Consider the following 27,112-nt stretch of genomic DNA (forward strand, 5'->3'; position numbering starts at 1 on the left):
TAATTCAACCCAAAAAATAAAAAATAAACAGAAAATCGGAGATGCAAAGACCCAAACCCAAAAATTTTGATCCAATTGTATTGCTTCGATCATTTGATCACAGCTGTAATGACACAATGATTGTCGACTGTGTATCATGCAGGTTTATCATACATGATACATGATCTACCGTTAATGGCGAGCCTAACAGCTCGATAAAATGGGTATATGCCTAAATTTACTGTTAAAATTAGTATGTTCATCGATTATTGTTTATGCATTCATGAAGATTACACAAAGAACAAATTTTACTATGGAGAATTCATTGATTCGTTTATTTTGTTCAGATAGCATAATTTAAGAAGTAGTTTCTTTTGTTGCTGTCTTTGCTCTCTCCTTGCATCTCCTTTCTTGTTCTATGCTAGGCCGACGCGTTGACGGTTGACGTGCTTTGCACCTTGCTACATGATTGAATTCTTGATTTTTTTTGTAAATAATTGTGATTTCTTCTTTGATTGCACATCTTCATATTAAGAAATTTAATCATGACGACTGTCCCATCAGTATTTATTGATATTGCACCCGAAGACCAGGTAAGTTTCTTGTTCTTATTGATTTAGTTTTGAGGTTAATTTTACATCTTGGCACATTGAGCAGTAGGGTTGTGATTTTTTATTTATTTATAGTTTTCAACATTCTTTGGCCGAATCTTTAAATCTATATCTTTATTACAACTCTTTCAACATTATTTTACTTCACGTGGTAAGTCTGTTCTTGTTTATAAATGCATAAACGTAAAAACCTAACCTTATTTATAACCACGCTATTTTATCTAAATTAGGAGGAAAATGGCTATAGTGGGCGTCGACTATAATTGTTTATTTTTAATTCCAATACTATGTGTCTATAACCATAGTTCTATAACTAATTGGTTGTAAGTCTTCTTATAACTTGACAATTACACTAATACCATAGAAAAACAATAGCGTAAGTAGATATCCCAAGGTATAGGGAATTTTTGTCGCAACTTTTACTGTTATCTCAAACCGATTACTGTCGATTATTGTCAATTTCTACTGTTTTGTTGGGGTGAGAGTGTATGAACGGCACAATTTGAGAGACTATAGTGAGGTCCACGTTATAATGGCAGTGGATAAAGATAGAAAAATAGCGATGCCAATTCTCTGAATCAATTGATTATATTTCTACACTGTCTAGAACATAATTGGCATCGTTGTGGACCTAGAAATGGATAGTACCACCGGCTTTGTCGAATGATAGACAAGGATAGCGAAACCAAAGTTGATCAAATACTGTCATTATAACGTGGACCTCATTATACCAGCGTCACACAGCTGCATGGGAAAGAACTACGTGAACTATCTGCTTGGGATAACAGTAAAGGTTGCGAGATAAACGCCCTATACCATGGAATATCTACTTATGCTATCGTTTCTCTGTCAATACGTACAGCTAGCAGTTAGCCAATTAACACTTAGGTATTGGCGTGGGGTGTTTCCAGAGCCGCACAGTTGTAAATCACGTGTAATTTAGAAAAGTTGAAAACCAAATTTAAATTAGGTTCATAAAAGGATCACCAAAGTGTAGCCCACTGGGACACGTCAAGAAAATGTGAAATAAAAACAGCTCCTCCAAGGCAGAAATCAAATAAGAAAATAAGCACTCACCACACTGCTCTCCAGCATATAGAACTCACAAAGTGGGTATTTTAGTTATTTAGTTATTTTATGTTAAGTTCATAAGGTGGGCATAAAACCCCCAGGGACACGTCATGAGAACACAAAAAAAGAACAAGTTGGCCAGTCGACCTACTAGTCAAAAAAAGAAAACAAATAAAAACAAGCAAAAGAGAAGAAATTACCAAAAATAGGCGCTTACCAAGCTGCTGTCCAACATGGAAAACTCACGGAGTGAGTACAAAGGATTATCCAACAATAGCCTAAGCCTTTCAGGACCCTCCGAAATTTGCCGGCAGGCAGATTCCCAGTCATCACCGGCAGCTTGTTGAAGAGCCTGAAAGATAGATGGGCATCGCTCGATCGAGTCCTGCTCAGTCTTTGGTAGTGCTCGTCCAGCCTCTGTCTCCCTCTAGTCTCATGTGGGTGTATATTCTGCCTTGTTACAAGCTCCCCCACATTTGCATGTGTTCTGCAGAGAGTCTGAAATACATAGAGGGAGAAGATTGTGAGGATCTTCTCTCTCACAAAGAGTGGACGACAGTGGGCAAGACGCTCAGCACCACAAAGGTTCCTTAGGGCCCTCTTCTAAATGAGCAACCCTCGCTAAACATCTGTGGCTCCACCCAAAAGCGTGAGGCCATACAGGACTATGCTCTGGAAAAATCAGACCTTAAGATAGGATGCAGGAACACAGGATTTCAATTTCTTGAGCAGGAAAACCACTCTGCTCAGTCTGCAACAGACAGCCTCAATGTGGTCAGCCCAGGACAGCTTCCTATCCAGAACAAATCCAAGCAGTTTCACCGAGGAAAAATCATACTCATCCCCATTTCTGAGGCTGAATATGAGTGATTGCGTTTTATCATCGTTGAGAAGAAAGAGGTTTGCAGAAAACCAGTCTGTAACAAACAACCTGGTCTCCAACATCTCAGCCCTTAGTACATTAACTCCATGACCATGATTGAAAAAGGTGGTGTCATCTGCATAGCAGACAACACTTCTGCCATCCATGCGAGCTACATCGTTCACTGAAATGAAAAAGAGAAGTGGCCCCAGGACAGAGCCCTGAGGCACTCCACAGTTGACACAGTTTCTTATACGAGACAACACACCATTAGCCAGTACAGCCTGCTTGCGGCCCCCAAGGTAGGATTGAATCGATCTAAAAGGGGATCCACTGACCCAATGTGCTTGAGTTTTCTCAGAAGGATTGCATGATCAAGCGTGTCAAAAGCCTTGCTGAGGTCACATAATGTGAGCCCAGCAAGTTCACGCTTCTCAAAGCACTCAAAAATTTTACGCAGAAGGAAATCAACAGCATCAGCAGTCGATCTTCCTTTTCTAAAACCAAATTGGGTGACCGCACTACTCACAATACTCAAGGAGCTGCTCAGCAATCACAATCTCAAAATTCTCGAGATTATAGGCAGAATAGAAATGGGCCTATAATTGGACGGGTCAATACAGAGGGTAATCCGTCATCAGGCTCTTCAGAGCCCCTCAAAACCGCACAGCAGGCATATTTCTGGCCAACAGAGGCAGCCTGTTATAGAGGCTGATAGACTTATGGGCCAGACCAGTTCGGGCACTGCTCAGCCTCTGGTAGGGTGCATCCAGCATGAGTCCACTCCTAGTCTCATACGGGTGGAAGCTCTGTCGGGTCACGAGCAACCCAACGTTTGCATGTGTTCTGCAAAGAATATGAAGAACATAGAGGAAGAAGACTGTGTGGATCCTCTCTCTAATAAAGAGCGGGCGACAGTGGGCTAATCTACTAGCCCCACAAATAATCCTCAAGGCTCTCTTCTGGAGACGAAGGACTTTGGCGACATCTGTGGCTCCACCCCAGAGGTGGAGGCCATACAAAATCATGCTCTGAAAAAGCGAAAATAACACAGTTTAAGATAATGAGGTGGCCCACTGTATTTAAGACCTCTCAGCAGGAAAACCACTCTGTTCAACCTGGAGCATACTGCCTCATTGTGCTAGCCCCATGAAAGCTTTTTGTCAAGGATAAACCCTAACAGTTTGATGGGGGCAAAATTGTACTCATTCCCATTGAGGCTGAACACAATAGACTGTGTTTTGTCTTCATTGAGGAGAAAGCGATTGGCAGAGAACCAGTCCGACGCAAAAACCCCAGTCTCCCCCACCATAGCTGCCCTCAGCTCTCCCATCTCATGACCAGCATTGAAAAAGGTGGTGTCGTCCGCATAACAGACAACACACCTGCCATCCTCCTGAGTTATGTCGTTAACTGAAATCATAAATATCTGGCAATATCTATTTGAAGATATTGGACCACTGCCCACTGACCCACATTAGAAATAGCAGGTCCACTGCTGTTTATACTTCTGATGAATGACTTTGCTCCCAGAGATGGCTCAATACTTTTCGCAGACGACACCACAATTATGTCAAGAGGTAGAACCATGGAACAGGTTAATGTATTGAATGAAATGCGCACACAAGAGGCAAAGGTATGGTTCCCAAAACATGGAATGAAGTTGAATGAGGACAAGTCTCAGTTACTCATCTGTACTATGAAAAACGACAACACGCTTATGGCCAACGCCCCAGTAAAGTTGTTGGGTTTCTGGGTGGATGACAAGCTCAAATGGAGTCAGCACATAGTACAGGTCTCCATCAAACCGCCCAGGGTCATTCATCTGCTGAGGAAATTAAGATATATTGTCTCCAGAGATTATCTGATAATGGCCTATCATGCGCTGTTCCATAGCCACATCAATTATGGTCTCTTGTGGGGTGATGCTTCGGCCTCCAAGGATGTTCTTTTGCTGCAAAAAAGAGCACTGCGAGTCATTTCCTTCTCCGACTACCTACAGCATTGCAGACCGCTCTTCATAAAAATGCAGATAATGACAGTGTACAGCCAATATGTCTTCAGCTTGCTGTTGCATGCAAGGAGTGGTGCAGAACACCGGGAAAAGAGAGGCGAAATACATAGCCACAATACTCGATCGGCAGGAAACCTGTAAGTTCCACGCTGCAGGCTGTCAAGGATACAAAAGAGCTACCAAGTAGCAGCACTGAAATATTTTAATGGCTTGCTTGATTGCTCAGAAGTGAAAATATCACCAACTTCATGTCATTGATAAGGTTGGAGCGACCTATTCATGCTCTGTCAGAGCTGGAAGACGAGCCGCTTTTCCCCGCCAGTGGTCCTGGCAGGCAATGACCAAAATGAAATTGTCACTGACGCATTCTATCTGGATCTACCCAGTCAAGGACCAAGACAACAAGTATCAAGTAAGTAAGTGATGATGGAAACATTCTTAGTCCAGACAATATAGACACGAAAAGGGGGGTTTGCTTGCAATTTATATTGCAGCTCTGATTTCTAATATTGTTTAGATACATAGGAGAAGTTCAGTTTTTCATACGAAATTTCCTTGTGCTAGATACAGAATGGTCCAAAAACATTGTATTTTCGGTTAGTATTCCAGTTTTCAAAATGTTCCGCCGAATTCAGTTTCGCGCCTCTCCACTGAAATAAAGTGCATCCAACTGGTCATTCTCATAGAACATGATCTTATGAACTTAGATAATTTTGCAAAATCTCAGTGTGAGGACAAAGAAGCTGTGGATGATGGATGAAGATAAACATTAGGCGTTTTTCAAAATACAAGGAGCATTGTTGTCAGGTGTACCTGGAGATAGAGCGCTCTACCTTGTCTCAGATTGTAGAACACAATTTATTCATTCAATAATTATGATGTATCATATAATGTAGTTCCATATTTGCTAATAACGTATTTCATTAGAGTTACTTCATTTGTTAGTTACAAAAATAATCCCGTAGTACCCTTTTTATATGAAAAGTTTTTCAAATGGGTACTTTAAGATTATTTTTCAACCAATTATATAATGATAACTTTAATTATAATAGTTGTATTGTATATAATATATAATTGTAAATATGATTATGTAAAGATATAATGATGAAAACATGCGAATTCCAGGTGGTGATTAATGTGTATTTTGATCAACAATTGAAATTAGCATAATAAGTACATTGTCAAAATTCCAGTAAATCTAGGTGAATAAAATAAGCAAAATAAATATAATCAAAATACAAGGATTATTATTATTTTTATTAGTAATTTCAATTGTTTCTAAGTAAGGATCTTGATTTTAAGAGTTTCTTTCTACAAACTAAACAAAACCGCTACATTTTCCTCCCACATTTTTAAGAGTTACCAAGAGAGTAAAAAATATACAATAAATGTTTATAATTCTAATACCTTTACTTTCCAGCTATCGTCGAATTATTTGAAACAGTCCAAAGTTTGATATAACCAACCTTGTTTGAGAAAAATATTTTTTTTCAAATGTTATTGAATGAAAAAAATAATGGGGATCTACGCACCAGTAGTTGTGTCTCATAAAACCTGCGACATAAGTTGAATACCTAATGAGCTATGTAATTATTTATCACGTCAACTAATACTATTATTCATTTTACCAAATCATATACTGGGGTACTTGATACTTGATTATGCTAGTAAACTAGTATAGGTTAATATTTTATTTAAAAACAAGTTGTTAATATTTCTGATCTCATTTTATTGATACAGTAATTTACTAATAGCCGATATGTTACATTAGGCTCAAACAATAATTTAACAATGATTATAAGAATACATAAATGTAAGGTAATAATATTTTCATGACCCCAACACATATTATTGTAGTGGGGTATGTTATCATAATTAGAATTGAAATTATTCTTAGGAACCTCTTGAATTTTATATCTGTATCACAGAATACAATAGAAGTTTTTATAGAAGAATATTATAGATGTTTTCTCTGTCTGTATTGTTGTTATGTATCTGCAGTTGTGAATAAACTCCTAAATGCAAATTATTTGCATTCAGATAAATTATTATTAACTTATATCATTGCTTCTGTTACTTTGTAGGCCGTTGAGCTCAGACAATATTTCAAGAGTTTAGGAGCTGAAATTTCAGAAGAAAAGTCTCCCAAAGGCATCGAGGATGATCTGCATAAAATCATTGGAGTATCAGATGCTTGCTTCAAAGAAGGGAATGAGCTGGAGGTGGAAGGAGTATTAAATGCTATTGTATCTATGCTGGTCTTGGTAAGTACAAATTGGTACCGTAATGTTTTTCGTCATACCTTTGTTATTCAATTGCTGCTTATTTAAAATGAATAATCTTATCGATTGATTTTGATCCAATATTTCATAAGATTATATTATATTTTCGAGATACCTAATCATTTTGAACTAGCCGATGATGATTGTAGGCACTATGACCGTGGAATGCCATCACTCAAATATCGATGCTGCCCACTCAGACTCTTTGTAATCTTGGTGTTTGATTTGCTTGTGATCATTCACTGTAAGGCCGAAGAGACATCAATTTCCTAGCACTCATTTGCTGTTGACTGCGTACAAGAGCAAGAACGTAGTGAAGTTGAGTGACAGGAGACATACCATTCAAAACCCTTACTCATTTATCTTTATTTCTTTCCACGTTCTCTTCCATATACATCCTTCCTTCATTCCTTTTCTCTCCCATATTACCTTCAAACTGTTGTGAGCGGCTGTTTTGTGCTGTTGGCATTCCCTCTATGATTTTTATCTTTAGTAATCTGAGGCTATATTTTAATGAACTATTTTACTTTATTATAAACCTCAATTATTTTAGTATCTGAGTGATTCTTTTTTGTGGTCGTAATAATCATCCAAAAATAATTTCCACTCAATTTTTTTTAAATTTTGCAAAAATTGATATAAATTTTCTATTTTATTGCTATCTTTGTAATTGAATAACTCACTAGAATTAGTTCAGTAGAAAAAAGATTTCCACTCAATCTCCAACACAGTATCAACAATATTCTTGTAACTGATGTTCCCCAAATAACTAAACGAACTATCTGCAGCCATCTCAAGTTATTTGTGTTTTTAATTGTTCTAAACTTTGATGAAGTCTGGCGACTGCCGGTCATGGACTGAATAAACTGAATTACTGAACTAACATTACTCCCCGCGAACTAACAGTCCTCACACTCGTAGAGTACGGTAGATGCCCAACTCAATAATACAATGAGAATGATCATCGGAGTCATCAGATTGACACCTACTGAATGGATTACAGTCCTAAGCTACATATCACCACCAACTAAACATAATATTAGAACCAAACAAGGTCGATATGCCGACTTGTTGTATAAATGGGACGAAATACTATCACCCTCGTTTGAATGTGGGCAAATGCAAACGATTGAACACATTGTGAAAGAGTGCACAATCACGGCCTTTAGAGCAGGAACAGAACAAGATTTCTTGATGACAACTTCAGTCAATAGCCTACTTAAATGGACTGGATATATGTATTTAAATAGATTATTTTGCATGTTTCATTATTTTAAATGATTTTTAATGTTATGTTCCATTTTCTTTTAGTTAGGTACCATTTATGTATATTTTTATACCTTGGGACAAGGGATCGTTCCCATATGATGATCCTGAAAATGGAAATGGATACTGATTGATTCCTTGAGAGCCATACGCTAAATAAATATCCTTTCTTATTAAATTCTGAAATGCAATGCACATTATGCTTTTTTCTATTCAAAATATTTCATTCACACCAAACCCAGGTTGCAAAAATTCTCTTCTAATTCAAGTGACATTCTTCCATTTGTAGGTACCAGTTGAAAGGGCAGAAAACCTTATTTTGGCATTCAGTGAAAAACTAACGAAAGCTCCAGGACCCAAACTGGGATGTGTCGCTCTCAGAGTGTAAGTGATGCATTTTTTGTCAACCTTCCTCTCCCATCAATAACTAAAGCTCTAGAAGATTACAGTATCCCAAAGAATGAAATAAAAATTCTCAAGTACTCTTTTGAAATACTCTATTAATTCTCTACAACATGTTACGATTGCATAGCCATTCTCAAGTGGGGATGAAGTGAAATATAAACAACATTAAATTAATTCTAATCCATGATCATATATTAGAGTTGTTGTAGTGGCCTCATAAGGAAAAGTGCAAGCCTATCCCATGTATTTCTGTTCATCTATTTATTCATATAATTCATAATGCCATGCAAAATTCTGGTCCGGTTTCCGAGCTCGGGATTTAGCTAAGATCTGGACTTTAACTGGTTTTAACTCTAGAGTCAGAAAATTGGCTTTCTGAGTCAAAGAGTTGACCTATTCTAGGACTTAACTAGACTCTGGAGTTCAAAGATCACTTTTGGACTCCGGAGTTTATAATTATTTCTCTTCCTATGTAAAGGACTTATAAGTCCAGGACTTGAATTAGATTCTCGCCTCTTTCCGTGTCAAGGATTTATCAAAAATCGTCAAGTCCAAAACTTGAAACAGCGTGATTTTAAACCCTCGACTGAGGTAGGTTTTAAAATTAAGTTCTCGACTTGAACTGAGCAAACACATCTCAGTTATTGCTTTGGAGTAGATGAATAGCCAAATAAATGTCTTGAAATACCTTCATTATTTGGATTAGTACATCTAAATTCATAATAGTTTGCAAGTCTATTTTGGAATAAAGTTCTATCAGAATTATGCGTAAAAAACTAACCTTATTTACGACTGTGATAACCTGAAATTTTTATTGAAAAATAAATGGCCTTGGAATTTTATGTTCCAATGTGAATGTTATAATTCATTGTCATATTCAACATATAAATAATATAACGATAGTTAATTATCATTCCAGTTTTTTCAAAACAAATACGTTTTCCAACTCAATAGCCTACTAAAATTTTTATTCCAAAATCACTGGCAAGGATCCATGATAATAATAGCATAACGTAAAATGAAATGTTTATTAATTTATGTTTCAAAAGGTTAGGTATTGTTTTGAATAATCCTACGAATAAATCGAGACTTTTTTCATTTCACAAAATAATTGTTACAACATATTTTGGAGAGCATGCTCATTGCTCATTTGAATAAGCCCGCTTCAATCAGCTGTCTCCCATTGCCAAAATAACAACAATATAATATTGTGAATTTCGCTCATTTTTACTGCGTAAAGTCCTGGACCTAAATAAGTTGAGAACTTGATATACCTCAGAGTTTAGCTCATAAACCCGTTACTCAGAAATTCGGTCTAGACCCGAGTGCTTATTTTAGTCCTGGACTCTGTAAGTCCAGAATTTATAGATCCCAAGCTCGAAAACCGGCCCCTAGTCTTACCACTCGGTCCTATCGGTTTTTCAATCTCATATTTACCTTCCCCCATCCCATCCTACCGTCTATTTACTTTTCCTGATACCCTTTTCACCTTCTCAAGGATTGAAGGTTTTCCTAGTATATGGATAACCATAGTTGAAAAACCCTTCAATCCTTCCCCCTTTTTTGCACAACTGCTCTTTTATTTGATATATTGTGATTGTTGTTTTGCATGTGTTCATTTTGTTATATTTTGTGTGTGCGAATAAATAAATTAATAAAATAAAATATATGTAATCTTTTTAGAGTATTCGATTCGAATTCTTGTCAGTACGGGTTTTAGCATAGCCACCTCTAATGTATTAGAGGTGGCTATGGTTTTAGTCGTTAACTGATGACACGTGCCTGTCCTGTTTCTAGCCTGTGGCTGCTGTTCCAATCGCTGGAGCCACGCTGTTTGATGCGTTACCACGTGTACTACCACGTGGTTCAAATTGCGCGCCAAGTCGACCAAGTTCGCGCCGTTTTCAAGGACGTCGACCACCTCAAACTGCAGCTGGCGCCGTGCTCGCCCTCTAACGAGCAAATGCAAAAGCTGCTGCGTCTCCTACACGACGTATTAATCAGCTGCAAGCAGAGGTTGGTTCAAAGTCGTCAAACAATCTATAAATATTATCATAGAGGAAAAATAATACTAGTAGTTCTGTGAATAGTAGATCTCGCGCAGTTATAAACCATAGCCTCCTCTTATACTGTCCATCAAAGTAAATTCTGTCCTGTCCTGTCTGCGAGTTATAGTTGTGTAAACAACTAATGGCTGTTTGGGTTGTTGTATCGACAATGCTAATAATTTGTTTTAAACAATTATGCTACAATCATCAAAAGCTTTCCGAGTTGAAAACAGAGAAATGTCGGGAAAAAATACTATGCTTCTTCGAGTTATCAATATTGCATGCCTCATTGCATGCAATAATAATCCACTCGACAGCTGCTAAAACACTCCTCAATGGTATAAGGACAAGCCTCTACCAGTGTCCTAATTATCTTTGATACAAATAACTTATAGCTGCTACACAGTCTTATATCCTCAGGAATGCAATTAAAACACTTGAGTCCTGAATAATACGGTCCCTTTTCGAGAAGAGTCAGGCTATGGATAGGGAACTGGAATAATCCTGTATTTTTACCTCGTGTTTCATAAGTATGACAAATTCGGTTAGCATTAAAAATATTTTTGTTTTTGAATACAAACGAAACAATTTCAAGGAAGTATATCGCTGGATCTGTAAGTAGTCGGAGTGCCTTGAATATGGTCTTACAGAAGAAAGATGGACCCACTTCCCCCAAAATCCGAAGTGCTTTTTTCTGAATTTTAAGTTTGTGTTCAAATGAATTCTTCCAGCCCCCCAAAACAAAATACTATATCTAATGAGTGAAAGAAAATACCCATGGTAAACCTTTAGAGCTATATTGAGATTTGAATTCGACTTAACAGTCCTCAGAGCAAAGAGAGCATGGTAAAGCCTTTTCTGGAGTTTCTCTATGTGACCATCCCATTTCAAGTTTGCCTGCAATTCAATCCCCAGAAATTTTGTCTTATCAGTAGCAGGACACTCCCATCCCACAACAGCTGGATCATTCTCATTACCTCTCATAGAGAACTTGATAAAATTTGTCTTGCTTAGATTAAGCTTCAAGGAATTATCATAGAACCATCCATTGAGCTGCTGCATGGCAATCTTAGCCTTCTCCATGACATCTTGATAGTTGTTTCCTTCAAGTAAGATTGTTGTGTCGTCAGCATACAACACCAATTTACCATCAACATTGGTCGTTGATATTAAACAATGTAGGCCCAAGTATAGAGCCCTGAGGAACCCCTCGCTTAACCAGCTGCCATTCAGAAAGCACCTGAGAGCCCTCACAATCATTTTTCACAGCCTGGTATCTATCCACAAGATAGCTTCCAAATAGCCTCAACAGATGTTATGAATGAATGAATGAATGGAAAAACTGTTGCAATTGCATGCAATGAATTCTTCAGTTTACTGAATGATAAATCACAACAATTTCTTTTCTTATGAACTTCCAATGTTATTTGTTATATCCTGAAAAAGAGGAAGGAGTGAGTCAATTTTGTTGTCCCAAGAACTTGACCTTTAAAAATGTTCGAAAAATACGTGTTCAAAATTTGAAGCTGATTGATCAATTCGTTCTATAGTTATTGTAGAATATACAAACAGACGGACAACGACTTTGGCCTTCAGTAAGTCAAAAGTGAGAACTCGCTAACGCTTGTTCAATAAAATGATCTTATACTAATGTTTTTGTGGTTTCAGCGAGCTAGCAGCCAAAGTGATGCAGGAACTACTGGGCACTTACACACACGAGAACGCGAGTGACGCACGCGAGGACGCGCAACGCTGCATCATGGCGGCCCTTTCCGATCCGCAGACTTTCCTGCTAGATCCACTGCTCAAACTGAAGCCGGTTCGCTTCATGGAGGGAGAACTTATTCACGATCTGTTGACCGTGTTCGTCTCCGAAAAGCTGCCTGACTACATCAAGTTCTACCAGGAGCATAAGGAGTTTGTCAACAACTTGGGTAAGCTTGAACCTATAGTCAGATTCATTTTATATACTCATTTATTTCATTTTAGTATAATTTATTAGTATTACTCTCCTTGTCCTATTACCATAGGTAAGGAAAGTATTGCTTTCCGAAAAAAATTAAGGTACCTCAATTTCTGAATTTCTGAATCTATACGTTTTAAGGTCCCCTGAGTCCACAAAAGTGGTTTTTGGGTATTGGTCTATATGTGTGTGTATAAGTGTATGTGCGTCTGTGTATACGATATATCATCTCTCAATCATCGGAATTTGTTGAAATTTGGAACTTAAGGTCCTTACACTATAAAGATCCGACACAAACAATTTCGATCAAAAGCGATTCAAGATGGCGGCTAGAATGGCGAAAATGTTGTCAAAAACAGGGATTTTCGCGATTTTCTCGAAAATGGCTTCAACGATTTTGATCAAATTTATACCTAAAATAGTCATTGATAAGCTATATCAACTGCCACAAGTCCCATATCTGTAAAAATTTCAGGAGCTCCGTCCCATGTATGCAAAGTTTGATTTTAGATTTCCAATTATCAGGTCTCAGATATAATTTAAACAAAAAATTTCTAGTGGAAACGATTGAGCATGGACATCTTTTCAATTAATGTCAAGTAACATTTTCACCTAAAATTGAAAATAAGCTTGAAATCTAAGAAAATGTAATTATTCAATTGCAAGCTGTTGGCAACTGTTGATTCTATTAAATCATTCACTATGAAGAGATAGCAGATCTCGTGTGTATCCAGCGTTATTGACCTGTCACCAGCTGGCTCAGATCTTTGACTTGAGATGCGCGTTTACACTAGCGTCAGGTCAATTTTCATTACGGCAAGGAAAGTTGTGTGAGTGCGTCACACCAGATTTTTTTTTGGTTGTGAATAACTTTGAAACGGTTTGTGCCGTTTTCGCTATTCATTTTCTCTTGAATGGAGGTAATGATCGGAACGTCGATGTTATTGAATAAATTGATTAATACCACAATAATTCCCTGGCTAATACTATACACAGAGAAAATTAAGATCTGGATATTTTATTTTACGAATATAAATAGAGAAATAGGCTACTATGAACAATAATCATTTTAAAACATGTGAAGTATTCATTCAACTTTGCTACAATCAACTGTTATTGTAATTATTGCAAGATAACAAAGTTTGTACTTGACAATAATACTAGTATTAGATGACACATAATTACTTTCATGTGATGCAAATCTGGATATGTTAAGGGAAAGGATGGCTGATGCTCAAAACGACATTTCTTCTTGGTTTCAGGCAAACTACTTCTTATTAAATCGAGAAAAAACCATGTCACTTATTTTTAATTTGAAAAATATAAAAGATGAAATCACTTCAGCTAAGCTACTTGGTATTATTCTAGATACAAACTTAACATGGACATGCCACATTGACTGGTTACTGTATGTGGTCGGCTCAGTAGAGTGGTTTTTCTTATAAGACGTCTGAGAACTCTTGTTCCTCAGCAATATTTACGGACGTCCTACTTCGGGTTTTTCCAGAGTTTAATTCAATATGGGCTTATCCTATGGGGTGGAGCAGCCAATACTAGTAGGGTGCTGCTTCTTCAGAAAAAAGTAGTAAGGCTTATGGCCAATGCTGACTACCTCGCTCATTGTCGTCCAATATTTGTTTCGTTGGAGGCTATGTGTTCAGCCTGTACGTCATGCAACTCCTGGTCAGGGTCAGGGACGAGTTGGTTGTTCTTGAATGTAGGTCTGAGATACACGGGCATTTCACCAGACAAGCATGTCATCTGAATGTTCCTCTTGTCAGGCTAAAAAAACTTCAAGGACATTATAGAATATTATCAATCAAGGCATTCAATAAGCTGCCTGTTAGTGTGAGAAATATGAATCAAGCCAGTTTTAAAACTCAAGTTGAAAAGCTGCTAACAGAGAACCCAGTATATAATGTAGAGGAATTTCTCAATTTGCCCGTCGATTTAGTAAATACTTATTTTGTGTGATGATAATATATGTGTATGAATTGGCTCAGTAGTTTTATAGGATTTTATTCTTAACGACACCTAATGTACACTAAATTGTATTTATTGGTGGATTAACGTATTCTATTCTATTCTAGTATATGACTTCTATTGGTGTGGAGCCTCTGACGAAAATTTACAATTTGCCAAATACCAGGGTAAATAGTTCAAGTAAAATTTCTCACCCAATCTCTACATTCACGCTATCACCAGGTGTTGTACAAGTTACAAACCTAATCTCCACCAGGACTTTGATAGTCATCAAAATTCGGGAGAAAAAGTTTTGGGTTCATTCTTGTTCACTTAGCATTGATTTATAATAAAACATAATATGTTGTGTATTTCTATTTCTACTAAGATTGTAGTTTTTATTTACACAAAAGGCACATTGTGATTCTCATCTCACTGTTAACATTCCACAACATCTTTAGCATGATGTTTTCTTCAAAACTTGCAAGCCTAAATTATTGTTGATTCTAGATTATTATAATCACATGAACAACGGTTTAATCAAGTTTTTGATAGAAATTATCTTTTGAATAATAGCCAATGATGATTGTAGGCACTATGACCGTGGAATGCCATCACTCAAATATCGATGCTGCCCACTCAGACTCTTTGTAATCTTGGTGTTTGATTTGCTTGTGATCATTCACTGTAAGGCCGAAGAGACATCAATTTCCTAGCACTCATTTGCTGTTGACTGCGTACAAGAGTAAGAACGTAGTGAAGTTGAGTGGCAGGAGACATACCATTTCAAACCCTTACTCGTTTATCCTTATTTCTTTCCACGTTCTCTTCCATATACATCCTTCCTTCATTCCTTTTCTCTCCGATATTTCCTTCAAACTGTTGTGAGCGGCTGTTTTGTGCTGTTGGCATTCCCTCTATGATTTTTATCTTTAGTAATCTGAGGCTATATTTTATAAACAAAGTTTCTCTTCAAATTAACAGATCGAAGCTCACTATAGTGAGGTCCACGTTATAATGGCAGTGGAGAAAGATAGGAGAAAAACGTTGCCGATCCTCTGTCTTGTCAATGCCTTCTATAGACGGTAGCTGATACAGGTTTATAGATGTAATATTAACTGTTTATTCTCGTTTAAAATAATCAATTGTACTGTATTAAGCAAGAAATTATATTTTTCTATGATTTCATAATGAATTTTCATAATTATTAAGATGAAATATTTTGTTAATTATAAATTTTACATTGTTGAAAGACGATCTGGCAATAGAGCAAAGCGATAAAGAGATAGCGCTATCCGCTTTGTTGAATGATAGACAAGGATAGCAATAGCATTGCTAATCAAACACTGCAATTATTATAACATGGACCTCACTATAAACTAAATTACTGTGCCAGTGATTTCCATATTATTTTACTTCTTAGGGCCGTTTGCACAGTGTAAGTTTAAGCTAAAGCTTAAACCAAATCTGGATTTTTTTTTTGTTTAAACTAAAATTCCGTTTGCACAGTATCAGTTTAAACTCTGTATTGAGCTTATACTCTGGGAAAGTTTAAACCTCCAAAGCAGGAGGTTTAAACCAAAATATCGGGGCACCGTTATTTTTATTTATTGGTTTTCGAGATCCGTTGAACATAAATAACCAGATATAAAAATATAAACAAATGTACAGAAATTGCTCGCTTAATATAATAGGGTATCTTGGAAAATAGTTTTGAACTTTTTCAATCTTGGATACCTATTTTCTAGTTGTAGGAAGCCAAATAGTGCTACAATATTCAAATTATACCGACAGATCTCCAGTATTGGATCTCAGCCAACAACCTGAACAGTCTCCTATAACGTGAGGAGCTCAAATCCAATTAACTTTTAATAATCCAGAAGCTGCATCTCTTCAGCTGTTATCTTCAAATAAAGAAGAAAAGAGTGGGGATTCGTATCAAAAACGCTCCTTCGTTTTAGATCAAACTCCAAGATTGTCATGCGTTTTGACTTTTTCCTTTGTGACAACATAATTCTATATTTCTTACTGTACAATTCACGTACATTTTTCAGCTGCGATGTTCTCCCACAGCCGGCTGACCTCAGAATTGATTTTATAATGTATTACAAACTAGAGTATACTTCAATATTTTTTTCCAGGTTTGAACCATGAGCAGAACCTGAAAAAGATGCGTCTGTTGACATTCATGCAGCTGGCAGAAGCTAATGCTGAGATGAGCTTTGACACTATTCAAGATGAACTACAGATAGAGGAGAACCAAGTCGAAGCGTTCATTATCGACGGTAGGTTCTTCAAATGAACGGTTGTTCATTACACAACTCAACTTTGGAAACTCGAACTTTTTTACTGATTCTAAGTAATTAGATTAAATTACGCATTTATTAGCGTTCTACTCCGGTACAATCACATGATATGATTAGTGATGCAATGAATGTTGTATGCCATACGTGTCTGTCCCACCCGACACAAATATCGGACATGAGTAGGGTCGGAACGCTGCATGCAAGTGTGGCCCGGGCTTTAGTGTGCTTTAGGGCCGGTTTCCGAGCTCGGGATTTAGCTAAGTTCCAGACTTTAATTGGCTCTAAACTCTGGAATCAGAAAATTGGCTTTCCGAGTCAGAGCGTTAACGTAGTCGAGGATTCAAAATAGACCCTGGAGTTGAGAGATCACGTTAGACCCTGGAGTTAATAATTTCACTTTCTGAGTGATAAGTCCAGGACTTGAATTAGATTCTCGCCTCATTCCGAGTCATGGATTTATCAAAAATCGTTAAGTCCAGAATTTGAAATAGCGTGATTTTAAACCCTCGACTGAGGTAGGTTTTAAAATAAAGTTCTGGACTTAAACTGAGCAAACACATTTCAGTTATTGTTTTGGAGTAGATGAATAACCAAATAAATGTCTTGGAATACGTAAATTATTTGGATTAGTACATCTAAATTCATAATGTATAGTTTGCAAGTCTATTTTAAAATAACGTTCTACCAAAAAATAATGCCTAAAAAACCAACCTTATTTTACGACTTTGACATAACCTAAAACTTTGCAAGAAAAATAATACAAGGATTGCCTTGGAATTTTATTTTCCAATGTGAATGTTATTAATTAATGTCATATTCAACCTATTAATAATAATGATAAATTATCATTCTAGTTTTTTTCAAAACAAAAACGTTATTAACTCAATAGCCTACTGAAAGTTTTATTTCAAAATCACTGGCAAGGATTGATCAGATCAATAATAGCATAACGTAAAATGAAATGTTTATTCACGTTTCAAAATGTTAGGGATTGCTTTGAATAGGCCTACAAATAAATCGAGACATATTTTCACAAAATAATTGTTACAAAATAGTTTGGAGAGCATGCTCATTTAAATAAGCACGCTTCTATCAGCTGTCTCCCATTGTCAAAATAACAACAATATAATATTGTGAATTTCCCTCATCGCTTCTAATTCATCTCAACATATTTTGTGTTTAAATAGTTTACAGTGACTCTAAATAAACAGTGTGGTCTTGCAACATGATGGGAACCCTTCAATAAGTTGGAGACTGTAGAGTATTCGACCAATAACTTATCCTGAAAGTTACAGTATTTTATCTACAACAGTCTCCAACTTATTGAAGGGTTCCCATCATGTTGCAAGACTACACTGTTTATTTAGAGTCACTGTAAACTGTTTAAACACGAATAAGTTGAGGTGAATTAGAAGCGATACCGTCAGTTCCACATAATTATGTCTTTTATTTCACCTTAATATGGAGAAATTTCACAACATCTCTGTTCATAGTGTAAATTTTACAAATAAGCTGGTTTTCAAGTTGTACCAGAGAGTCCTAACAGGTATGGCTACCAACGGATCAAAATTGTGGCATCATTCATTAACATGGTAATAAACGTTTTACTTATGTATGGTTATTCTTTTCTATTTATTATTGGAGTAGATGGTCTAAATTATATAAATGTGCTTGTTTCAGTGCTGAAAACGAAACTGGTGCGAGCGCGTATGGACCAATCAGCCCGTAAAGTGCACATTTCGAGCACAATGCACAGAACCTTCGGCAAGCCTCAGTGGATGCAGCTGAGAGACGTGCTTCACAATTGGAAAAACAATGTCTCCTCTGTTTACGCAGGCATGAAAGCTGTCGGACTCCATGCACAGTAGAACTAACAACTAGTTTTTAATAATAATTCAACAATAATTATTACTGTCGTTGTGGATTCCTGAATACATTTTTTATGCTCCAATATCTAAGTGTATTAATTTTTCTACCAGTAGTCCAGGCAATTAATGCTCAAAAAGACAATTTTTGACCCCTCAGTTCTGTTTAGGGTGGTAAGGAGGTTAACATTTCAAAAGTCTCCACCCCTATCCCTTGCAGTAAACAAAAGACAATTTTTGACCCCTCAGTTCTGTTTAGGGTGGTAAGGAGGTTAACATTTCAAAAGTCTCCACCCTTATCCCTTGAGCTTAGTGGTGGGGCGGCTCAAATGTACCAGTTTTGGTTTATCGCATTTAATTGGATTTGGAGAAAATTCAGAAGAGATTCCTAACACGGTATTTAGATGAAAACAGTAGGGGTCACGAAATGTGTGCGCAGTGGCCAGCCATCTAGATTGCGTCATCGCCACCAACCGAGGTTTTCAACACCTATTGGCAATTTATGAAACCTATTTGTTAAAAACAGATAATTAGATATAAAATGACGTTACCTACACCGGAAATTTAGCACAAACATGCGCGTGAAACCTTCCGTCTTCTTCTATATACAGTACCGTGATTCCTGAGACTCATGCTCTACAGAAGACTCAATGCTCCGTGTCCTTTTGGATTCCCAAGCAGGGAGCTCAGCAGGATTTTCAATATAGAGCCTCTCAGCGTGAGACGCTCATTCATTGATCTAGGTTAGGTTCTTGTCTAGGCTGCTTAACAATTTAACTGATGCTCCTGACCTGCTGGCACAAATTATCTACATCTCACCCATAACGATATCTGTTTTTTCATATAAAGTCAATTATTATAGTAGGTCATTGAACCAATTTTTCTCTTCCTTGAACCGTTTACCTAGATTATTGAATGCTCTTCCAAGTGAGGTGGATATGTTTAATTTTTCGGAAAGACGGTTGTATCTTATCATGCGTGCGGACTGGTCCTGGACAGCAGATAATAGCTTTTATTTATGATTTTAAATATGATGCATGATTTTGAACCGCCAAGACGAGCCGAGAAGAATGTACGATGAGATCCGAGCATTGTGTCAAAAGTTATTAGTGTTTGAAATTTTGATCTTTGAGGTGTTCTTATACGCTCCGATGCAAGGATTTCATTTGTTTGCTATTCCTTCTCCTCAGTATTTTGTATAGTTTCTCTCACAATTACTACACTACCTCTCTATGCCGAATTATTTTAAATGTGTGGTATGATATGTTTTATAACTAGATTCTAAGATAAGACTGGTTAGTCAGGTTTCTGATAAAAGGCATATAGTCCAGTCAACGAAGGATTATAGAGGGGAAAGTTTGGAAGACAATTTATTTTGAACCCGCAGTTGTGTTTAGGGTAGTAGGAAGGTAAACATATCAAAAGTCCCCACCCCTACCCGTTGTGCTAAGGGGGTGGAGGTGATTCAAAGGTACCATTTTTTGATTCTCGCATATAACTCGAAAACTATGCATCTTACGATCATAACTATTCCTTACAAAATTAAGGCTTACATAATTCCCCACAATATTGATATCACAACTTTTACCATATCTCTTTTACTTTTCGATATATCCGCTCTTAAAGGTGTGACATTTTTGAAAACGACATATTTTCCTTCAATTTCTCGCTATTTTTACTCTTAAAACTTTTTGAATATCGATAGAAAAAGTCCATGCTGATAATAAGTTTATAGAACATCAAATTCTTTTTAACTTGATGTATAATTTCACAAGTACACACATTTCTCAACGACTGTTGCAGCAGCTTTAGTGTTGAGTGTGAAATCTTCAGTTTTGCAACAATAGAACAATGTTGCACTGGAATCAATATTCCTGCACTGGGTGTGGGAATAAGGTATTTTGCGTACTAGAATTGATGCGGGAATGAGCACTTTTTCGGTTAACTGTAGGAGGAAATATTAATGAACCATCATTTGCAAGCTGATGTGAAAATATTTTCTCAAACTTTCCAAACTTCAGTTCAAGCATGTGTCTTGTTTGATCAATGAGGACCTCAAGAAGAAGGCTTCAAACTACATATCCCAAAGACCTTAAAGATGCATAGACCGACATGCAAGATGCGCTAGTGTCGTACTTGGAATTGAAATCCGCCATTGAGGGGGCAACACCCATAACATATTACATACCAATGCCACCAATGCCTTTGTGATCTATAGTATTTCAAATATTATTATATAATTTCTCTTCCTTGAACCGTTTACCTAGATTATTGAATGCTCTTCCAAGTGAGGTGGATTTGTTTAATTTTTTGGAAGGACGGTTGTATCTTATCATGCGTGCGGACTGGTCCTGGACAGCAGATAATAGCTTTTATTTATGATTTTAAATATGATGCATGATTTTGAACCGCCAAGACGAGCCGAGAAGAATGAAGAGTAGTACGATGAGATCCGAGCATTGTGTCAAAAGTTATTAGTGTTTGAAATTTTGATCTTTGAGGTGTTCTTATACGCTCCGATGCAAGGATTTCATTTGTTTGCTATTCCTTCTCCTCAGTATTTTGTATAGTTTCTCTCACAATTACTACACTACCTCTCTATGCCGAATTATTTTAAATGTGTGGTATGATATGTTTTATAACTAGATTCTAAAATAAGACTGGTTAGTCAGGTGCGTTTCTGATAAAAGGCATATAGTCCAGTCAACTAAGGATTATAGAGGGGAAAGTTTGGAAGACAATTTATTTTGAACCCGCAGTTGTGTTTAGGGTAGTAGGAAGGTAAACATATCAAAAGTCCCCACCCCTACCCGTTGTGCTAAGGGGGTGGAGGTGATTCAAAGGTACCATTTTTTGATTCTCGCATATAACTCGAAAACTATGCATCTTACGATCATAACTATTCCTTACAAAATTAAGGCTTACATAATTCCCCACAATATTGATATCACAACTTTTACCATATCTCTTTTACTTTTCGATATATCCGCTCTTAAAGGTGTGACATTTTTTGAAAAAGAAACATTTTCCTTCAATTTCTCGCTATTTTTACTCTTAAAACTTTTTGAATATCGATAGAAAAAGTCCATGCTGATAATAAGTTTATAGAACATCAAATTCTTTTTAACTTGATGTATAATTTCACAAGTACACACATTTCTCAACGACTGTTGCAGCAGCTTTAGTGTTGAGTGTGAAATCTTCAGTTTTGCAACAATAGAACAATGTTGCACTGGAATCAATATTCCTGCACTGGGTGTGGGAATAAGGTATTTTGCGTACTAGAATTGATGCGGGAATGAGCACTTTTTCGGTTAACTGTAGGAGAAATATTAATGAACCATCATTTGCAAGCTGATGTGAAAATATTTTCTCAAACTTTCCAAACTTCAGTTCAAGCTTGTGTCTTGTTTGATCAATGAGGACCTCAAGAAGAAGGCTTCAAACTACATATCCTAGGATTCTATATCCTATCAGAGGATGTGAGATGAATGGCAATCAAAAATAGTCAACAGCTGAGATTATGACTGCTCCAGAAGCAGACCCATATGATTGTAGTCAACGACCTTGGTGTTAGCCACACCCACACCAGCGACAACACCGCCATTGGAGACAATGCACAGCAGTCGCTCTATGATTTATCGTCCAAGGACTATCATTCAACAAAATTATTATTGTTCCAGCCGCACCAGGGACAACGGACCTTTAGATGCTCTCAATTTCAGTGTTTCCTAGTGGAGAAGTGCGCATAAGGACACATCAAGCATCAAAATTTCAAACACTCATAACAACTATTGACACAATGATCGGATCTTCTCGTAAGACTACAGCTCGTTTTTCTCGGCTCGTCAAGGTGGTTCAAAATAATGTCTCATAAGTCAAATCTGGTTGAAAAATGAAAATCTGGTGTGGCGCACTCACACAACTTTCCTTGCCGTTATGAAAATTGATCACCTGACGCCAGTGTTCCCGCGCATCTCAAGTCTACTATTCAAGTATTTGAGCCAGCAGCTGGTGACAGGGCAATAACGCTGGAGACACACATGAGGTCTGCTATCTCTTCATAGTGAATGATTTAATAGAATCAACAATAATTTGCAATTGAATAATCACATTTTCTCGAATTTAAAGCTTATTTTAGGTGAAAATGTTACTGAACATTAATTGTAGAGATTTTCATGCTCAATCTACTCCACTTGATTTGTTTTGTTTCAATTGTATCTGAAGCCTGATAATTGGAAATCTATCTGCATTGATGAGGCGGAGCTCCTGAAATTTTTACAGATATGATACTTGTGGCAGTTGATAGAGCTTATCGATGACTATTTTAGGTATGAATTTGATCAAAATCGTTGGAGCCGTTTCCGAGAAAATCACGAAAAACCCTGTTTTTGACAACATTTTCGCCATTTTAGCCGCCATCTTGAATTGCATTTGATCGAAATTGTTCGTGTCGGATCCTTATAGTGGAAGGACCTTAAGTTCTAAATTTCAAGTCATTCCGTTAATTGGGAGATGAGATATCGTGTACACAGACGCACATACACTCATATACACACACACACACACACACACACACACCACACACACACACATACAGACCAATACCCAAAAACCAGTTTTTTGGACTCAGGAGACCTTGAAACGTATAAAATTTAGAAATTGGGGTAGGCTACCTTAATTTTTTTCGGAAAGCAATACTTTCCTTACCTATGGTAATAGGGCAAGGAAAGTATAGTATATTTCGCACCTAGAGCAGAAAATGAGATTCTTCCAGCTCGAAATCGGTTTTCAAAGATTGAGAAAAGATTGAGAGCTGGAAAAACATTTTTGCCCATGGTGCGAACGATATTTTTCGCCACACTACAGGTATTGCTGACAAAATAAATAAAGAATACAAAATAAAGAATACTCGTTAAGCTATCGTACCTATCTCTTGATTTTAGTGGTAGAAGATTTGCAGTCAGGATTTCAGATTCTTTTAAAATTTCACTTGGAAATTACCACAGTCATCTTCAAGCATTTTTGAAAATTCGGAATGCACTAATCAACAATAAATAATTGAATAAAACTGGTTGCGAAGCGAATTAGTTTGATTCGAAACTGGAACTGAAATCATGGCGACTTCAGCTGATGATGAAAGTGGACACTCGCCCGATCTAGCGGATGACTTATTAACTACTTCCATGAGCGGCTGGAAAGAGACAACTTTCTGGCCTAGACCGGAAAAGAAACCCTTTTCTGACGTCGTCTGCAAACAAGGTCTTTCAGATCTACGTAGGGACTGGAAAACAGCTGCTTTCTGTGCAGTGTGGCGAAAAAAATTGATTTTGAGTGTAGGCTATATGCCTACTTCAACCCATATTTCCATACACAAAAAATGGCCAATTTCTATATTCAAAGCTGTTTATCAAAAATGTGTTTTTCAAAATACAAGCTGTACCGTATTGTTATCTGGAAATTAATATGAAAAAGAGCGCTTTACCTCGTCCCAGGTAGTTGATCACAATCACAGTATTACACTCGGAGTGATTTTATTTGATTGGTGACATTGTCAAATGAAGGGAAAAGTGTATAGATCAGTTGTGAAGCCAGCTATGCTGTATAGAACAGAAAAATGGCCCATTTCAAAGAAACACGAACGAACGATGGAAGTGACTGAGATGAGAATGTTGAGATGGATGTGTGGGGTTACAAGAAGAGATAAAATAAGAAATGAATTGATTAGAGGCACTGTGAAAGTTGGACCACTGGGAAAGAAAATGCAGGAGACAAGTATGAGGTGGTTTGGGCATGTACAGCAACGGGAGGAGGATTATGATGGACGAAGAGTACAGAATTTGGTTTTGGATGGTGTGAGAGGACGAGGTAGACCTAAGATGAGGTGGGGAGATAGAATAGCGACTGACTTGCGGGAAAGTGGTTGGAGGAGAGAGGAAGCATTGGATAGGGCTTTGTGGAGAGGCAGACTAAGAGGAAGGAATGCCGACCCCATTTAAATGGGATGAGGCACAGCCAAAGAAGAAGAAAAAGAAAATTTGATTGGTGACAATTGGGAGATAATAATGTTTATTGAAAACTCACCGTATTGTGAACTCATCAAAATTAATTTCCATTGAAATTTCACCCATTTTTGAAAAATTGTAAAAATCTAAATGATTTCATTTTATTCTAAATTCAATAATCTGAGAAAAATGTGAGATCGAATCTTTCTGTAGGATGACTGAATTTGACGGAAGTAGTTGATAACTGGAAAATATGAGGTTTTCGGACCACTCTGTATTTACTACAAGTAAGGAAAAAATTGGTTCTGGACTTCTTCTAATGAATCATAAAAATATAGAAAAAATAGAACTACGATATAATACATTGCAAGCAAACCCTCTTCCACATGTCTATATTGATTGGACTTTTTGTCAAGAAACATCCAAGCATTGATGTTGTTCAAAAGAAATTGCAACAGTTTAAAATTAGTCTCAATGTACCACGAGAACCATCAGAACAAGACGATTTCCGCTGATCCCTATAAATTTACCAGTTCCCAGATTGACTAAATTTTTATGCTACTAGTGATACAGGATTGTTATTCCAATTTAATTCTTTCATGATTATAATTTATAATTAATTTGGTTTTGCAGGTGGAAGTCTACAAATTTTGAAGTTTTATTATGAAGAAGAAGTAATGCCTTTATAGTTAAGTCTTTTAGAAATAATAAGTACCTTAATATGAAACTTATCTTTATAGTTAGTATCTGATTCATAAATTTAGTGACCTTAATTTAATACATATCTTATGATGTTGAAATTCCTTTGAACAATCTATTTATTTTCTAATTCAGGACATAGAATATAAAGTGAGAACTCGAAAGGGGCCCATCAAAAAATATCTAGTTTTAACTAGGATGTATCCAATTCAATTTTATCAAAAATTGTGTAATAACAAATAATTCTATTTCAATCTTCCATCCCCGATCACTATCAGATTATTATACGAATGGATAGGATATTCAATTGATTAAAGTAATGCGTTCCAATTTCCATAAGTTATTTTAATCTTCTCTCACAATGCAATAGTTTGGAATTGAAAATCCTCTTCAATGAACTCAATTGCTTTGACATTTTTATTATATACTATAATATATATTAATTCAATATCAGAGTAGTATAACACAATACAGAAAACACATTCGCATTTTATAATTGCTTGGAAATGAGAATTGTCTCAATAAAGATGGATAGGTAAAATTTATGTAACCATTCATGTAAAAATTCAACACTTATATCAAAAACTTGATTGCTATTAAGAATATTTATAATGCAAAGTACGGTTGATAATAATGATGAGAAAGTTATTTACATAATATATGTGAAAGATTGTAGGCTTAATATTTGAGTTAGGTATTATTTTTTAATTGATTTTAATCTCATAAACATTATTTGTTGATTGTAATTCGATTACTATAATCTGTCATGTGGAGAGTACCGTGATAATCTTTACAATCGCTTGAATAACAACTTCAACAATTCCATCATCAAAGTACTAGTGTGATGTCTGATGTTTTTCATTAAAATTCTGGCCCATTTATTGAAAGTTTTAAGAATGTGTAGTAAAATTTGAGAACTTTGAAGAAATATCAAGTTTTACTGGAGTTCTAAATAAAATCATGACCAACACAATTAATGCTGATCATTTAACTAATGCTGACAGTTTTAAGTGGATCTCACTCACTTACTCTCAGCATACCAACATGATGAAACGTGGAACAATAAAGAGTAAATTACTTACACTATTCGAAAACAAACAATCTAAATTCTATGTTCTCATTTAGGTTTCACTCTTTTCCAATAAATACAGTGTCACAATAGTTATTTGTGCAACTAGTGCGCAAAGTGACAGTTTGCTGCACCGAAAGAAACGTTTACAGGAATGGTTTCTTGAGTGCAGCAAAGTAACTTTGCACACGTATATCACATTAAATTTCTCCTACAGTTACCATTAAATTAATATGAAAGTGAGTAATTGGTAGAATGTCCTGAAATCAATCAAATGTTTGTCTGTATGATCTTGTAATCAATAACAAATTTAACTAATTTTAAAACTAATAATTCAATAAAAAATGTTTAATTTGTGAATTCTCAAATTTCCCAATCTTTAAATTTACAATTTTTTAAATTTTTGTTTCAAATTTTTAATTTTCTTGATTTCCTATTTTTAAAGTTTTTGTTTTCATTTTTCAATTTTCAAATTTTTATATTTTTTTATTTTCAAATTTTTATATTTTTTAATTTTAAATGTTTATTTTTTAAAGTTTTGAATATTTATTTTTTCAAAATTACATGAATAATTTCCATTGAAGTACCGTATAGAATTCTCAGCCAAAAAAAAAGAGATTGTGAATGGATTCGAACTGCCAACCTCATCATCCTTGACATTATTTCATTTACCAGTCCAGTACGCTCTTAACTGAGCTACTGAGC

General features: G+C 36.2%; 1 protein-coding gene across 1 annotated transcript; it reads left to right on the forward strand.

The window, feature by feature from the left end:
* The first annotated feature begins 140 nt into the window (after positions 1 to 140).
* LOC111049510 (eukaryotic translation initiation factor 3 subunit M) lies at positions 141 to 18,722 on the forward strand. The gene is made up of 7 exons (XM_039438797.1): positions 141 to 572; positions 6,622 to 6,801; positions 8,375 to 8,469; positions 10,288 to 10,506; positions 12,207 to 12,472; positions 16,605 to 16,748; positions 18,450 to 18,722. The coding sequence occupies exons 1-7, from the start codon at positions 525 to 527 to the stop codon at positions 18,635 to 18,637; spliced, it is 1,140 nt and encodes a 379-aa protein (XP_039294731.1). The 5' UTR covers positions 141 to 524; the 3' UTR covers positions 18,638 to 18,722.
* The last annotated feature ends 8,390 nt before the right edge of the window (positions 18,723 to 27,112 follow it).

This window comes from Nilaparvata lugens, chromosome 12 (genome assembly GCF_014356525.2).
Source record: "Nilaparvata lugens isolate BPH chromosome 12, ASM1435652v1, whole genome shotgun sequence".
Taxonomy (NCBI): Eukaryota; Metazoa; Arthropoda; class Insecta; order Hemiptera; family Delphacidae; genus Nilaparvata; species Nilaparvata lugens.

Bases quoted from the DNA above. Each gene is read 5' to 3' on its own strand.
- LOC111049510 (XM_039438797.1), top strand. From the start codon at position 525: ATGACGACTGTCCCATCAGTATTTATTGATATTGCACCCGAAGACCAG. The intron at 8,470-10,287 runs GTAAGTGATGCA...TCCTGTTTCTAG, and splicing joins GGATGTGTCGCTCTCAGAGT to CCTGTGGCTGCTGTTCCAAT. The intron at 16,749-18,449 runs GTAGGTTCTTCA...TGCTTGTTTCAG, and splicing joins CGAAGCGTTCATTATCGACG to TGCTGAAAACGAAACTGGTG.